Genomic DNA, 18,437 nt, shown 5'->3' on the forward strand with positions numbered 1-18,437 from the left:
CTGGCATTAAACATCCCTACTGACACAAAGGAAAAGCAGGTTCAGTATCCAAACAAAACACTCACCCATGTTGCAAGACCCTTATGACAGTCTCACGCTATGCTGCAGGACTTTAACTGGACAGATTCCTTCTGGAGAACAGTCCCTGCCCAACAGGCCAACCCACAGGCAGAAAATCAGGTTTCCATGCCAAAAGCTATAAGGGAAGCACTGCAATCTACCCCTTCATTACCAGAAACCCCACCTAAAGGTCAAAAAGGAAGGTGGCTTCTCAAGTAGACAAAACATGTTTTTGACATATCCAAATGATTGTTTCCAGCATGTTTTTAGTTGGGTTTTGGCTTGGGTTTTTCTTTCCTTTTTTTTTTTCCCCTCCTCCTATACAAAGTCACCAAAATAATCGAGATTTTTGGCATGATCAGGGCTAACACTTGCAAACATTCTGCTGGTGGCAGTAGTCCATTACTGAAGTGCATTGGCTGCACTCATATTATTTATTCTTCGCTTTCAGAAGTAATAATAAGCCTGGAAGCACTGCTGGGTTTTGGCATTTTATTAGAAGCAATGGAAAAATTGAGTTCTCAGAGGTATTACTGCTAGCCTTGGTCATCTCTTAACTAGCTGTCCAGTCCCACTGACATTAAGATTCACGTAGGTGCCTGACTCTGAAACAACTCACCCATTTTATAAGATACTGCCTAGTAACAGACAGATATCCCACTACAGACTGGGGAAAGAGAGGAGGGGAAAGAAGCAAAACCACAACTAAACCCAACATTCCACCCACCCCCCCAAAAGGAAGTCTTAAATGGTGAATAAGAAATAACACTAATTTTCTGAATTTGGAAAGCCCTCTCCTACTGCTTCAAGCACCATCCTTCCCATCATGAGGGTACAACGTTTCAGTCAGATGGCTAAAGACCCTAAAAGTTCAACCCAAGCACTCAGAGGTTGAGTACTTACATTGTTAGCTTTACACAGCACACACTAAAAAAGCCCATAGTATTGTTTGCAATGTACTACTATGAAGAAATTAACTCATTTGCAGAACTTCAGGGACAATCTGAAACAAAGTCAAAGAAAGCACGTACTTAAGTCTGTCAGCATAAGGCTGCAAAATATACCACAACGTTAATATCAAGGTCATGCAAGAACCAAAAGTGCGTTAAGAACTTCAAAGCCATATCACACAGGAAAAGATTCTTATGCTTGCCTTCACATAAGATTAAGAAGCAAACAATTGGCCCCTAAATACCAAGATGGGTAAACAAATTAGGAATGAGCTTCTACAGGCTCTTTCCTACATCAGGAATTCAAGAATAAGCACAAGGTACTACGCCTCTTAGGAGGAAGGTTTCCCTTTTAATCTCTCCAAATGGTATTTGATGGTTGGATATTCGAGTTCATTTGGTGGCTCCATTCATTCATTTTTAAAGCATCATATTTAAAATGTTAAATAACTTCGTTCTCCAGGGCGGAGTGGCCAAATAGCTAACATTTTTTACTCATTTAAGTATTTCATATTAATTTACCTTGTTACAATTTTGACATTTTATTTATGTAGTTATTGTATCCAGAATACATTGTTTTGTTGATTGTGCCATTGCAGTACAACACCTGTACCACCATTTCAACAGATAACTAAGAGCTTCCATTTTGAAGTGCAACAGCGTTTGCTTCAGGAATTGCTATGAAGAGTTCAAGTGAAAGGAATTATACCAGAAATAAATCCCTTAAAATATAATAATGCAATGCTACTATATATGTATTTGATAGTATTTTAAGATTAAGAGGAATTCACAAATGAAATATTCATCACTTCAGGGAAAAAAATCCATCAGAAAGCATCTTACACACAGGGAAAACAAACCAGAAAAGACAATGGCTCTTCAAGCTCACCTTCTCAAAAGAATTTATACTTTGTACTCATTGGTCTACAGTGAACCAAAAGGCTTGCCTTTGTTTAATAAAACAAGCAAACAAAACACAACCGAGATAAATAAATACAAAATTATTATAGGCCTCTCATTTGCATGTACTCTTATTGTTTGTTTGCAAAGTTATGCAATTTAATATTGCCTTGCCTTGCTCCCTTTGCATAGTATTTCCAAGCTTAGCCACAGAAATCAAGTCTAAGTTGAATACTCAGATGCCACATCAGCTTATCTGAAGAGATGTTATATTAAAATTAGTAGTCAAGTTCAAACTCTTGCTTTGTTTGGTTAATAACACGCTGACATGTTTTGCAAGCACAAACTAACACGCACAGAATTGTAAGCCTTTGATTCTCCTGTAACTAACTTAATTTGAGGATTCATCAGTAGGATTTTTACTATATTGCCTCTATTTTTTAGGTAAGAGCTGTTAGTTATTCAGTAAGCCCACCACAAATTAATGGTGTTAAAGTTTACATCCATTGGATAACCCAGGTGATAAAGAGATGTAAGAAAAAAAAAAGAGCTTTATTTTTCCCCCACATACACAGAAAGAATAATTCCACTCATCATTCTTGATTTTAAAGTAGCCAACACCAAGCATGTTATGCAATGGAAGATCCACAGACTTAAGTATGCATTTTGCTCGGTATGTCTGCCAGTCTTTCAAATGTCAGTTGGAGTCTCAAAACACCACATACAAGTGTAAAATCCCTAAACACACACATGTTCAAGCAGCATTCACTGGTGTGACCAAATAACTATATCACTGTGCCATTCCAGTTATTTTAGATTATCTATTATCCTTTGAACTGGTTTAAACTGGTACAAAACTTATCTGCCTAGAGTTCTTCTCTTGTTCTTTCTACTTAAAAATGAAAACAAAAACAAACAACAATCCTGAGGCTTAAATACTTGCGAATAGAGGAAAAAAATCATATCACTTACTGGTTGACTTCAGATATGACATGGTTTAAAACAGAATTTTCCCCGTGCTCCAATAAAAATGAATCTTTCTATGACAGACAACATAGTAGATGTTACTTCCCAGCTTCTAGCCAGATCCCCACTATCCTGGTCTTGAGTTATCAGCTCTATATTTTCAGACTACCAGACCAGCTTTGGCACGTTTTATCAGACACAAGACAGAACCTCATCTATGCTCTAGGAAGATTAGGAGAGCCAGTTGTGAATTAGTTTGCCTTATGATCATAAGCTGTAATAAAGAATGTTTAAAGTGCCCAGATACAAGAAAAAAATTCAGAACATAACTAAGTCATCGATTATTTCAGCAAAGCTCTCCTAAGCCAACATCTTCATCAATCAAAAATTATAGGAAACTGATAGTGTAGGTTCCAATACAGATACATTTTTTAAAGACATTGTGGATGAGTGCTCAGAGCATTCAGAGGATTTTTATTTTTTTTTTGTACAGTTACTCATTTTCTTTTAAATCAGTCTCACTCAATTGATATGTTTCCCAGCACCTCTACCCCTAATTAGGTACACCTAAAGAATGCTGATGAAAGACAACAGACACATAACTTTACTGAATTACTGAAGCATAAAACATCATTAGTTACAAGAAGTTACTCAGCAGCCTTTTTCCATAGTGTTTATTACTAGTTCATTTTAATTAGCTTATTTCCAGGAGATAGGCAGCATAAAAACCGCAACACCTATTTTAAAAAAATTAGAATTTATTACAATGCAACGGTCTCAATAGTACTTTCTTACAGCTGCACCTTATTTAATACTGAAATAAAACAATCCTGATCTAGTTAATTTAAAAAGTTTTGCCCCTAACCATTCAAATGGTCAGCCTTCAGAAGGCAAGCAACTTTGGACCTCAAATTTAGAATCACCGTGTTTGGTGAAAGCCCTGGAAATTCTCATTGTGCAAACTAACAATGAAATTATTTTTTAATAGTTTTGTTATACGTCAGTCTCATGATTACATCATCATTTATTCTTACAGAAGGAGTTGCTTTATCCTCACTTACATAACCATTGTGAACTGTGAGCGCTCAGGAGATTCAGGTAACTACTGCATTGCTTACTGAGTGAGTCTGTGCACAAAATACGCATACCCCAACGTATGAACACTGACAAGTAGCTTAGTACACGGTACATTAAAACAATAAAAATGCCGAAAATTTACATCAAGCTGCCCAAACCCATATTCAAACAGCTTCCCACTTAGTTCCTAACTACACAATTTTGATTTTAATAGCTGTACTCAAAAGTTTAATCAAAAGAACAAACGGGAATGACACTGCCAAAGTCTTACCCCTTCATTTTCCACAGTTTTGAATTTTTCCTTTGTCAGTAGTGATTCTGGGGGATTTTTTTTTTTTAACCTTACTTTAAACCTAACAACATACATTCTCCTTATAACATCACAGAGGTAGCAGGGGGAAAATATGAAAGAAAAGATGCCAGATTCTAGAAGTTGCACTTTCAAGTATAGCGTCATCCATGAGTGCTTTCCTGGCTTTCACAGACTGCATGTCACCTCTAATCAAGTATAGCAAATGAAAAGTAGAATCCCAAAACAAAGAACTATTGCCACTAATACTAGTTTCACACTCAGATACCTCAAAGCAATCTTGTTACTTAAGTAGTTATACTGTAAATTTCAAGAGTCAAATATCAAGAACTAAAGTATAAACTTAAAATTTATGAGTACCAATTTTTCTAAAATGCTCAATAGTGACACATTTCACCTAAACAGACAGAAACACACACGGTTACTCTAAGTTGATGTACCACACTGTAAGGAAAGGTCCCAATTCAGTTCAAGAATTTGTAATTTCCCCTCCCCATCCAACCACAGAACTTGACAGAAGTGTTTACAGTAACAGAAAGCAAACAGAAGGGGAAAACACAACATTTAACAAGTGCATCTATATACATTTTGCACCTTTTCCCTCCTTGCATTTCAAGTGAACAGGCCACCAGGTTCGCTATGCGTTACATGCACATACTCTCACCTTTACTTAGTACCAGTCCTATTTAAAGGATCTCTGCAAGCATCAAGAGCAGTCATTCCACACTAACTAACAGGTGCTTTTACTGTGGAGGCTGAAGTACATTTAAATATTCTGACTGGCCCAGCTGGTAGGTTGTGTTTCCTCCACAGTCCACATACTGGTATCTCTCTTGGGATATTTGCTCAGAGTGGCCGAAGTAAGAGGTTGTCACTGTCACTCTTGAAAACACAAAACAGAAGAGACATTTGTTTTGTAAGAGGCTTTGAAGTTCCCTACGCGAAAAACCAGTGTTTTTAAGTTACTAGGGTTTTTAAGGAGCTAGTTTTAGGACAAAATACATAACAGTAAGAACAAAGTTTTAAATAAAATAACAATAAAAAAATCAATACCAGTTTACACTACCTACAGATTATTCCCATGGGAAAAATTTGGTCCGCTGAGCAAAGACTTTTTTTTTTTCCTAAAGATTATAAAGCCAAGGTTTACTCATTAATACTGTGTTTTGGAAGGGGAACAGAAATGATTACAGAAGCTACGCAACGGTTGGTTTACATACCATCCGTCCACCCCCAAAAAGCCAGGCTGCTATTTATGCAATCTGACACAAAAAGTGGACTCTGACAGAGTCACACAAAAGTCACACAAAAGCGTGTGACTGCCTCAAGGTCATAAGGTTCTCAGCACTTTTTGAACAGCAGCTGATACACATAAGTTCATTTCAAAATATTTGAGACCTTAGTTGCTCCATGGCCACAGCCCAACTGCAGAGCAGATACAGTAATAATAGTTGGAACTATTCAAGTATCATTACTTTACCAGAATTTGTCAAAAGAAAACGTCTTTACGCAGCTCAGTTTCAAGAACTATGAGGCTACTACACTAGAAAGTAAGTTGATTTCATTTTATCTAAGATACAAACACCACAATTAAATGCTTCTGAGTAATATTTCAATGAGGACTACATGGCTTCTAAGGTTGTTTCCGACAAAAAGGAAGTTTCCATACTTACTGCATCATCACTACTATGTTATGCACTTTGATAGATGCTAAAGTACAGAAGTCACTGCAAAAAAAAAGAAAGAGAGCTATTAGATTTGCATCAACTTTTCTAGACAGTTATCTAAAAGGCAAGAATTGTTGCTTCATCCGGAAATTCTGCTACCTGTATATTTACAGCCTGCAGAGTTGCTAATAATAGCAACCAAAACACTTGTTGAAAAACAACTGCCTAGGAGTGTATACTCAGTCCAAGTCTATTTATATACAGACTTGCTTTCACATAAAGCATATACACACACGCTTGCTTACATGTAACAATTCCCAACAAAAACATCCCGTGAAACAACACTTGTTCCATCTTTCAGAAGTTAATCTCAAGAACTACATCACAACACGCCTTCACTGGTGAAGAATTCTACTATAAGGGCATGTAGGCATAATTTGCTGTGATTTCACTTTGAGTTATCAAATTTAACTATAGAAAGGAAAATTTACCACAAAAGATCACAGTTATGCTAGCTTCAGCATCCTGTTGTGTAAGATCAGCAATTTCTATCAAGAAGCCTTAGTATGCTTGCTCCAGAAATATCAAGAACTTAGGAAAGCCCCGGTATTTTTGCACCGATTCACTTCTGTATTACGCAAAATGACCTTTAACCAGTCCCCAGAGATTGCAAAATCAATTATTGTTTTCTTGTGAGACAAACTTACAGACTTACATTTTCTGAGAGACACCTACATACCTGTTATACAGTGCGCTACATAAGCGACTACCCCTCCCTCCCCTCATCCACAGAGCAATGAGTTGCTCTTGATCACAGATTTATCAGCTCAGGAATGAAAGGCATGCGATCAATGCAACAAGATTGTATGACAGCCACTCACAATATTTACTTGCAATTGTCATTCTTTTCCCCAGCACAAATAAATATAGAATGAAATATGAAACAATGAACAAACACAGGTGATACAGATTATATGAAAATACAAACTGAACAGTTCTTTTATTAGAAGTTGTTTTATATTGGTATCTCCAGAAATGACAAATATTTTGACTTTTTTTTTTTTTTACTGCTAGGCTTGAAACAGGATTTAGCTGGACCATACTGCCAGATATTCTCAGTTAATGTAGTTTTCTAATCCAAAATACAGACAACCTGTAACATAATGGTTATCATGTTCGCCTCACATGCAAAAGGTCCCTGGAAATTTTCAGGTTGGAAACTGGGAGACATCTCTTCTCAGAAAGAGCAGTCAGGCATTGGAACGGGTTGCCTGGGGAGGTGATGGAGTCCCTTGGGTGTTTAAGGAAACGTTGGACCTGGTGCTTATGGACATGGTTTAGTGGGTGACATTGGTAGTAGGAGGATGGTTGGACCAGATGATCTTGGAGGTCTTTTCCAACCTTAATGATTCTATGATTCTATTCTATGATTCTGTAATATAAAGCCATCTTGTATCCAAGCACTATTTTATTGGCAAGCAAGCAGAGAGGTATAATACCAACCTACTGCTTTTTAAGCCCTGATTATTTGGAAAAAAGCCTTTTTAAAAAAAATAAAACAAAAAACAAAACACACACACTACCACCACAAAACTACACAGCACAAAACGGTAGCTAGGAAAGTACATTGAAGGTAAACTGCATAAATCCAACCTTCTCCAAATAAACAGGTGGAAATACCCTGTAGGACGATGATTTCATCACACAGGTCTGCTGAATCCAGATAACACTTCAGTATCTCAAAGGTTACTTGACCTAAGCTGATTTTACAGGAAGCCTGCTCTCTAGAATCAAAGTAACTCTTTAGTTATGCCTAACCCAAGATCTAAACTGACTAGATGGAGAAACATCAAAATGCCTACAATATTGTGATTCACTGTAATACAGAGAGTATTGCAGGTTGTACAAAGATTATCCCAGGCCTTTCCTGGTAAGTTTAATATTAGAATCAGGGGAAGAAAAAAAAAAAAAGAAAAGAAAAATAACAAATACAAAACCCTGCTAAGATCTGCTGAAACTACACTGGCTTGGTGCTTAAACTAAGGAGGCTCACTGGCTGTGCCCTGGGTTGTTCTGAACAGGGAATCCAGGCTTTTGAGACTTGCAGTACAGAGAAAGAGCCGAAGCTCATCAACAATAACCTCCCAGACCTGGTGACAATTAACTAAGACCAAGTGTTTACCATGCAGAAAATCTGGAAAAAATAAACAACTAAAACCATTGTGCATGTGGCTCTTAATGCATTATAAACACATCACAACTTAGCTAATGACTGCTACTGACATGTACTAGGACCTCACTGTATCAGCCTGTACGAGTACTTAGATCCTTAGCTGACCCAAACTTCCCTGCTTTTACGGGTCTTTATTACCAGTTACAGTCTATGTTTAGCACCACTTCACTGAAGCAAGCAGCATTTTCTTATGTGTGCAGGTTACGTATTCGTCTGCTTTTCCAGCAACATTCACAAACACCTGCTGTCCTGAAGGAAGCAAAGCCCACATTACGGATTACAGGCACAGACACACAGTAGCTTCTCTGCTTCCACTCCAAGACAGCCTGATTCACCTCTAAGCCGAAGCAGCAAGCATAGCATTGTTCCACACTATTGCTGAGGTTGCAGCTGTCAAGCTGCAGAATGGCCTGAAATCCATTTAGTTCAGATCACACGCACAACAGTTGTTGCCTGTCCACATCTCTCCACACATCCAAAGTCACCCAGGTTTATCTAAGGACTAGCTTGAAATTAAGTTTCAGCAATTGTTGGCAACAGACTCTCACAGCATTACTGAAGCTGAGGCAACAATACAGACCATGGAAAAAGTTTCAATGCATCATTGTACCAGGAGTCAAAAAACACAACTTGGTAAGTATCAGCACAAGTTCTATGAAAGCCATATTTATTCTTCAGGTATCCAGAGGGTGAGTAGATTCATGGGATTCACTGTTTACACAAAGCTAACTTATATGCCTTTAAGTGGTGACAGAAGTACAACACTACTTATTTGAAGTTAGTGGCCAATTTGCTATTTCACACCTGTCTCAACTTATTCAAAGTCCTTGAAGCTGTAAGGCTCTCTCTCACACCAAAGGGGATGCCATCCACTCGAACTGCACACAGACCTGAAGTCTCAAGCGTTAAGAGTTCAGAGTGAACAGAAAGAGTTAATTTGAGCATAAGAGAATTAACGCTTGGTTTTGTTACCAAAATATACTGAGCCCTTGGTCAAATAAACTTTCTGAAGCTATGAACAAAACAGCTGAGACTTTAAGTATATGCTGTAAACACTGGTTATGACTGTATACACATGGTCTGAAGAGCAAAAATATAAGCTAGTATTTAATTCCATACAAATTAGAGGCTAACTTCCTCTACCTCCACAAAAATTTACTGGAAACTTATTAGGGAATGTATCAAAGAAACACATATGCACTTCCACACCCTAAAGTAGCTGTTCCTAGCTATTGCCAAAGCCTAAACCGTTGGGAATACAGACACCACTCAAAGTGCTGAGAGCCAGGTACAGCAAGCCACTATATGAAACCACTGAAAGGAATATGGTTTAAGTATTTTGCAGTACTGTTAAACTCATACAAAGAATGCCACACCATCTCTGCAAATATATTTCAGCTGTTTTTTCAAAAGCACCTTAATTATTTTTTATCAAGACACAGGCAAGTATTTAGAGGCTGGTACACTTACAACATGTAGCTCATTTCATCCTGTATGACCGTGGGCACCATATAGTCAATCTAAAAAAAAGGCAACAAAAAACAACTGAGCAGATTTAAATATGAAGATTAACATACATTCAACTTCAAAAGCCTTTCCCATTTACCTGCTTCATATCCAGAGGACCGATGTTGGTGATGTTGTTTAGCCGTGCTTTGCCAATAACTGTTTTTGAAAACTGAACTTGGGCTGTGATGTTTGCTACTTCAACAGAGTAATAGTTGTTGTTCGTTATATTTAGTGTGTTCTGGAGGAAAGAAAAAAAAAAACAAACAACAAAAGCCTTTAAGAACTAACCATTCTGTGTATCTAGATGAACATACATTTTTTAATTTGTGTTTGAGACAAAAATACCTGAAATTATGCAAGTATACTTTCCTGCCTTTGGGGATTTTCTTGGGGTGAGATGGAGGGGAACCACCACTCAACCCCTTTTTCAGGGGTGTTTGAATATACTGAGCAGCACCAAATTCTGCACAACACCATTTGTGACCACTCTCCACTAGAAATACTGACCATTTCTTCCTATCCTCAGTTATTCCTTCCATGAAATTTAACTATTCCAGGACTCTTTCCTCCCATTACTACTTTATTTCATTTAAAGACGCTCATGAGGAACTCCACAAGTCTTTTGGCAATCCTGTATTCACTGCATTACCAAAAAATAATCAAGAGGCATGTGGAAAGAACTCCTTGAAGTTTTATGCTAAGCAGGTATTCAATAACATTCCTGCATGCACTACACGCTCTACATTTCACTCATATTCCCCAAACAATGTAAAGCATTCCAAAGTCACCTTTTCCATGAAAAGGGAAGATCCAATAGTAGCCTACAACTCTAGCTACAGGAACCAGCCACAGCAAGTCCAGCTACATTTTTCGAACTGCTTTTTGTATCTGCTGGTATTTCCTAAGACACTAAGCTCACCAGTTAGCCCACAATTCCTACATATAATAAACTGCTGCAGTAGCTTCTCCTGTTGCATATATTACAAACACCCAAACAGATAGACAGTCTTACCGTAATATTTAAATATATTATACGTCTACCCTCTTCATAAGTGACATACACTGACTTCACACCAATGTATTCAACGTCAATTGAGCGAGGAAACAAGAAGAATACAGCCAGCCCAGAAAGAAGTAGACATACAATAACAGAAGCAGTCACGTAGAGTTTTCTGGAGATTAAAAAAAAAAAAAAAAAAAAGACATTTCAGAGCTGAAGCATATTAAAAGAAAATAATGCACCACTCTTCTCACTTAAGTGATAAGAAGCATGACTGGTTAATATAACCAACTCAGCCTATTTCCAGCTTCCATTAGTTTCAGGGGGAAGAAGGACTGTGCTGCACTTCATGTCTATGTCACAAATAGAGATCACACTCTTGTATACATATATATATATCAGAAAACAAGTTCCAAAACACATGGTTATCCCAACATTCACCATTTAAAGTAGTAAATGGAAGAGGAAAATATTCACATGCTTTAAGAAATAAGCACTTTAAGTCTTTAAAATTAACTTACAGTAGAACTTTTGACATTGTGCGGGATTCTTCAGTATATTGTGCTTGTACCACAACACACCCAGAAACAAGAATAAAGCTTATGCCTTACATGGGATTCTTTGTCATAAAAGACTTTCTGGGAAAGTGTTAGGAACTTGTTTAGATCCCTGCTAAGGAACTGCAAATCTGCAGTTAACCTAACATAAAAGAGGGAAAGGAGTTTCGATAACAAAGTATACAAATAAAAGGTTCTATGGCAGCTGCGGTTTTCTCAAAATCAGAACATTAGGGGAGTATTTCTCAAATTTGGATTACTATTACATCAAATCTATGATCCGGGATATCTAAGATAGCATTTTGTGAAGTTGTATTTTTCTTCCTCTCACTCATTTCTGTTTACCACAGAAACATCCAAAAATTTAGAAAATGCATGTGAGAACAATTACTTAACAATGTACTTAAACCTTTGAGTAGATCCTAGAAAAATATACATATTTTAAAAATATGCTATATCACAGTGATAAGTTTATTTATTCTGCTAGCAGCTCAGAGCTTTTCAAGTGAATTTCTAGGTGATTTATTTTGTAGCAGTAGCCCAAAGAAATTAATCCCTTTACTCTAATTTAAACTTTAATAGTGAAGGTGTATCTTCTTAGATCAATTAAGATGCTATAAAGCTTGATAAGTGGTTGCATAATTACTGTAGATAGTTAGATAACTACCTACATGAAGTGACCATGCAGTATTACTAACTTTATAAGACACAGCATGATGGGAGCGTGCACACCTTAATAAATAACCCTCCAAGAGTTAGAGGTAAAGGTTCATATTACTCATAAGCAGGGTTCCTTCAATACTGAATGCAAGAAAACATTCCAGTGATTTTGCTTGAATCCTCTTAACACTACCTCATTTAAACTGAGCAATTTTAACTAGAAGAGAAGAAATAACTGTAGATTCACATATCACAAATATCAACTTACGTTCTTCTTGGCCTCAGTCTCTGATCACTGTATGGAATTAATGCTACCAGCTGGTTTTCCTGCCCTAGAAATAAAAACACCCTTTCAGAACTTAAACACAAAGAATAATTACTTTTGAAGTTACTTCAAATAAAGAGTGGCCTTCACAACTTTACAGCATCAAATAATAAAGATGAACATTGAAATTCCAGTAATATTCAACATTCAGAAAGAAGCTCAGGCAGTCAGAACTGATCCAGAAGGCGTTGTGCATCTCCTCCTCAGGAAGTCAGGGAGTCAGGTTTGTTTAAAAACACATGCACAAATGGATTTGGGTGACTTCTGCAACACGAGCTGTGCCCAGGCCGCATTCTGGGAATCACTGGTACATGCAACTCTTTCTCACGGGACTGAACTGCAGTAACCTGGAAGCCGAAGAAGCGCCCACTGGAATTTCTCCAAGCAACAAGACACCCCACCAGCCAGTGTTTTTAGGAGGCGGATATCTTAATGGCAGAAACAAAGAGTGTAAACACCAAGGAGCTACTGAAAATACACGGACTACACCTGTCTTTGTATCTTTTTCGATTTGCTATACAAGCAGTTGGAATTGAGATTCACCCACACAACAACACAGAAGCCTCAAGAGCAAGTCTGGTTTGCATTTTAAGTCAAATGCCGAATTTGGTCAGTGCTATCGCTTAGCCAATCGATCATGCTGAAGTGAATCCAAGTTGAATTGCTAAGCTGCGCAAAGCATGCTGAGCATGTACTAGTATGTAACATTAACCTCAGAAAAAGCCCTACCAATTTAAAACATAGTTTCATCTCAACTACGTTATACTGAAAACCTAAAGCTGTCCAAGCACCAAAATGCAATTTCCTATGGTTATTATACAGTTTAGACATCATAGCACATGTTGTGGTCTTCCCTGCTAGTCATGCAGCCATCCAGTCAACCCTTAATTTCCCCCTCTCCCCTCAAAAACCCCAAACATTATTTTTATTATTAACTACTTAGGAATAATTAAAAAATCGTACACACACTTTCTCACTGGTACACACCAAGTTTTCAATTTTCCCCATACCCTTAGAAAAAAAAAAAATCAGTACCTTGCACACCACCCCCCTACAGACATGGCTTTTCCAAACAACCTGAAAAAGTGGCTTAATGTAAGTTACAGCTCTGGATGACGTTTGGCATGTACAGGGTTTATCTGTCAAACCATTTGCTTAAATGCTGAAAACCCTGACATCTCAGCATTTTTGTTTAAAATCCATGTGTATACTTTAATCCATGTGTGATACTTTCAAAGTATTCTTTTTCAGCAACAGAAAGACAAGGGACATCCCAGACATACTGTCATTCTGCAGAAGCACATGATGTTTCAGAATTGTATTTTTCAAACAAACATTTCTGGAATTTGGTATTCAATATATAGCTTTATGTAAACAAGTGATTCTCGTCCAACCATAATCAATGTCCACAGCATGATCTAATAAGGAGAGCTGAGTACTATTAACTGCACCTCCCTATGCACACTCACCCACCTGTTTTCAGAAGCGGTGCTTGTTATTTTAAAACTCTAAGAGTTATGAAGCTCTTACTTCCATCGGCCTGCCTCCCTAATGCCAATACAACCAGGAAGCAAGGGAGGGGTAAGGGGACAGTGCTCCTTACAAATTTTGTGGTTTTTATTTTTCTTTTAAAAAAAGCTCTAAGTCAAAATATGCGAACAACTTTCATTTACACAGGCCTGCACTCTTTCACTCCCCATGCCTAGGGATATTTAAACATTGCCTACTTTTGCAGCTATTTTTGTGAAGTTGCATATTGCTTCAAATGGTTCAAAACTGGTAGTTAAAAAGGATGTATTAAAATGTCTCAAAAGTAGAAGGTTTGCAACTTCCACCTGCAAGAACTAGGCTTACACGTGACTTTAAAACTGAGAAGCAAGGCACGCTGGATTGCAAAGACAGAAAAGAGCTATCAGGTAACAGTCAATGTTGATTAAATATCCATTTCATTCATACAGTGCAATAACAATCAAATGCTTAGTGCTAAAACGTAAAAACAATTTTAAAATATCTTCACTAGGAGAATTATGTGCTAGGGCTTATAACAGTTACCACTGCACGTATTTCTGAGGTAAATTTAGGGGCTTAAAAAAAAAAAACACAAAACAAAACAAAGAAAGCTTACCTCGTGGAATCCTTCCCGTTCCCTGGCAGGTAGGACAAGTGACACTGTCCCTTCCTGTGAATTCCACGTAGGGAAACTGCGACACGTCCCCACATCTGCCATCCTCGTTGTGCAGTTCTGAGTGAACTAACCCGTTCCTCATATTATCCGACACTGTACCTCCATCGTAGCCATCCTCCTTACACGTATGCATCGGTAGATGAGAAAGAGATTTTCCCATGTCTAAAATAAAAGGCAGAAGAAAGTTTTTCCACAGAGAACAATTCAAACATGGCTTGCAATTTATTCCTCCACATCAAGCAGCTGTAAGTCTACGGTCACTAGTCAGGTACCTTAAGATTTGCAAAGCATAAAGGCCCAATCAAGCTGGAGTCAGTCCCCAACTACGAATCTGAACTGCAAGAGAGACCTGTTCAGGCCCTCTGACACGCACAGGTTAAAGGAGGACTGACGAGAGGCTTCCAAGGCAGAACAACACAGCTGCTGCCAACAGGTTGCAACACTCGAGTAGCGCTGGACAAACTGGCACAGAATACATTGACCTCTGCATAAAATATTCGGGACTTAACGTGCTCTAGAAACCAAGTTCACGATGTTCAGTGGATTCTGCACACACTACGGGCCCAATTCTACTAAGTTTTTTGGACTGAACTTGTTTTGAGAACACAGGATCAGCCAGTAATTTCCAAATTAGAAATACGGAACTTGAGGTGTTTAAAGTGATGATTCTTTTTAACCCAAAAGAGGATTGTTTCGCAGTAAAAGCTAGGAAAAAATGAGAGCTACTTAAATGTAAATGCAGGCAATATGTAGCGTTTATAAAAACTTGTTAAAAACATTAGTCACAAAACCGTTTTTGTTATCTCTGCAAATGTTACATTTTCCTCATGAGCGTAGCTTTTCAGCAAAGCCACCGAAACAACCATGAAACACTGAAAACCAAAAGCCACAAGGAAGTGATACAAGTGGCAGCCTTCCTAGTTTGCAACAGGTGTGGAACAATTCAAAGTTAAAAAGAAAAAAAAGATCTGTTGAGCCTTGGCAATCAGTTGTTCAGCTTAACCCCATAACACCTTCTAGTTACCCACCATAGAGGCCCTAACCACACAATTCGCTAGCTTCTCAGGGAACAGGGGGATTTGAGAATGAGTATGCAAAACTCATGCAGTTTTCCTACTGTAAATGGAATGTTTAAGTGAGGTTGCTAGTAATGATCACACTCATCCACCAAGAAAGGAAGCATGAGGAGGAAGATTAAGGAACCAATGCAAGCCAGAATATTTTAAACCAACCACTCCAGAGAAAACAGGAAGATCTGAAATATGCTGATGGTAACACAAGCACAACATGTATTCATCTTAATGCCACAAAGGCAAAGCAAATGTAGGAGGGAAAACATAATTCAACTATTGCTGGCAAGTCCCAGTTACTGTTTCAGCAAACACAGTGTTATTTTATTCATTTAAGTAATAAAACCCTTATGGGAAGGAAAACTACTTCTACTCATGTTGCTACAGCAATTTTGAAACATTCCAGTTTGGGTGTCATTCAATAATGGAAATTACTGAATTGAAAATTGAAGCTATTGAAGAAAAGTTTCCTGAAAAAGCAGTTGAAATTTATTCCACGCATGGTTTTTGCTTACTGTTGTCCCTGTAGCTTACCTGCAGCCTTTAAGCTACAGAACTCAAGTCTTGCAGCTTAGGCTACAGCCATCACATTGACAGGTCTGAAAGCTTTGGGATCAGTCCCTAGCCCTGTTGCATTACAACCACACTCAATTTACCTGCTCTACTGCTGGTAGACTCAGGCTACATCAACAGTAAGAGTAAATACAGAGCAATAAAAGCAACTCCAGAAATAAATAGTTATTGAGGATCCAACATCCACACTATGCTTGATTTTGCGGGTTTTATTTCATCCCACCTCTAGCTGAGACTGAACACCCACGTGCAACTGAAGCACATCTTCCAGTTTTAGCTTCTTCCAAAATGAAGTGTTCAGACACTTTCTGATCACACTGTGATGTGAACCAAAGTGCAGCAAGCGAGGATAACTGCAAATTCATTTCACACCCTTGATTTGAATTAAAAGCGTAGTGCAGATGTATCCCCCAATGTCAAGTGTACCTGAGTTTCAATAATTAGAATTTCATAGTGTTTTCCTACCATCAGAAACTTAGAAGACATGTGCCCCAGCTTACAAATGAGAAAACAGATGATAACCTCCCAAAGAAACGTGTTCCTCCAGCATGTTCCTTCACCACTGCTACAGCTGACCAATGCTTAAAAACACCTTGGTCTTTCACCCAGTGCTTCCGTGCTGAATAGCAGTAGTTCTGAGAACGTCTTTGTACCTGAGAGCCTCCATCTCAACACCACAACCTCAAGCCCAACTTTCTTTACAGCTGTGCTTTGCCCCAGCCTCTCACTTGTAACTGATATTCATGCTCCAGGCTCCCTGAACTCGTCTAGAGTTTCCTTGAATTCAGTTTGTTAGGGAGAAAGAAAATGTTGTAAGAAAACGTTGAGATAAGGCAGTTTTGTTTAAGGCTGCTCCCTTCAGAGTGCTCTGTCACTCCGGTACGACAGAACACAATGAAACAAAACCCAAATAATGTGCTAAGAATAGAAAACAACCACATCCTGAGTCACACGCGAAACTTATGAAAACCACTTTTTGTTTATGAACTTGGGGAAAAATTTGTAGACTTTAACTAAACTGCCATACTTTTCCAAATAAACAGGTGGGGTGCCATTCTAACTTCTTTGCACATATATAAACTTGAGATTAAAGACCTACTTCATTTCTGAAAATAACACACGGCTTTTAGGCCCGGCAACCTCCTGCCGGCTGCCAGCTGTGGCTGACCACCGGCGCGGCGGGCTGCTCCAAAACAGCGGCAGGAGGCAGGCACAGCCCTGACCTGGCAGCCCCAAACCTGCCCCGCTGGGGCAGAAAGGTCCCGCGACGTGCGACCCGAACCTGCTCTTCACGAACACACCTCCCCCCACCTGCCCGGGAAGGCTGGCGCTCCCCAAATTAACAAACAACTCAGGACGCTGCCGACGCCCCCGCATTCCCCCCCAGGGACCCCCACACGCACACATCGGGCTGTTCGCACAAACACACCGAGGTCCCCAGCGGGCGAGGACCACGGCGACCCCCGCCCGAGCTGGGCCAGCCCGGCCCCGCCGCCAAACGCGCCCCCCCCCCCGCCCCGCCCCGGCCCGGCCCGACCCCTCAGGGCCCCGCCGCCGCCCTCGGCCCGGCTCCCCCCGCAGGCCCCGCCGCTGCCCCGCGGCTCCCCCCGGCCCCACCTGCGGCCGGGCCGGGCCGGGCCGTGGGCTCCGGGCACGACGCAGCAGCGGCCCCGGCGCTGAGCCTGGAGCGCAGGCGCAGGGGGCGGCGCCGCCGTTGTTCGCGAGGGCCGGGCCTGCTGGGGGGGAGCCCGGGCTGCCGGGGGGCCGCTGCCCGCTGGGGGTGGCCCCGCTGCGGGGTGTCGTCTTCCCCGCTCGTCGGCGGGGTGTCTGGATCGCTTCTTCACGGGGCTCGGGGCTGCTCGAAGCAGCCCCCGGGCCTGCTGCTGCCGCACCACAAAATGGGGCGCGCCGCGGGGCCGGGCTGTTCCCGGAGCAACCCAAGATGGGGGAAAAGCGTTGGAAGTGGAAGCAAGGATAAATGACAAGGATAAAAGGAACTGGCCCGGTCCCTCCTCCAAGTGGAGGGCAGAACGGGTTTCCTAACTTCCAAGAGCAGTTCCCTGCCCTGCCTTCGGTTGAACATGTCCCCTCCTCCACATAAGCTCTGCGTTGCTTTCATCTCAGGAAAAAGAAAAAAAAAAAGCGGTTATTTTTCTTTCCCCAGCTGATCATGGTGGTATCTTAATAGCCAGCATCATTATTTTCTGTTCCTTGTTTGATCAGCTCTAGTGGAAGTAAGTTACCGCACTGTGCTCCTGGGGAAATTAGAAGCTAGAGCAAGGAAAGCTCTGACAGGTCAGAAAGAAAAAAAAAAAAAAAAAAAGGTGGTAGGAAATGAGGCACAACGCCACTGTCAGGGGCTGCAATTTGGTTTTATAACTCACGTCACATTTTG

General features: G+C 39.9%; 1 protein-coding gene across 2 annotated transcripts; it reads right to left on the reverse strand.

The window, feature by feature from the left end:
• Window positions 1-220: 220 nt before the first annotated feature.
• TMEM106B (transmembrane protein 106B) lies at window positions 221-18,029 on the reverse strand. Of its 2 annotated transcripts, none has more exons than XM_083824574.1 (8): window positions 17,660-18,029; window positions 14,340-14,561; window positions 12,158-12,221; window positions 10,685-10,844; window positions 9,770-9,910; window positions 9,634-9,683; window positions 5,937-5,990; window positions 221-5,145 (listed from the first exon to the last, which is right to left on the reverse strand). In XM_083824574.1, exons 2-8 carry the CDS (start codon window positions 14,557-14,559, stop codon window positions 5,007-5,009), a joined length of 828 nt encoding a protein of 275 aa, XP_083680700.1. In that variant the 5' UTR covers window positions 14,560-14,561; window positions 17,660-18,029; the 3' UTR covers window positions 221-5,006. The 2 variants fall into 2 exon arrangements, with proteins under 2 accessions (XP_083680700.1, XP_083680701.1); XM_083824575.1 differs by lacking the exon at window positions 17,660-18,029 and adding an exon at window positions 16,696-17,075.
• Window positions 18,030-18,437: the final 408 nt, after the last annotated feature.

The sequence above is a fragment of the Anser anser genome, assembly GCF_964211835.1.
Source record: "Anser anser genome assembly, chromosome: 2".
NCBI lineage: Eukaryota > Metazoa > Chordata > Aves > Anseriformes > Anatidae > Anser > Anser anser.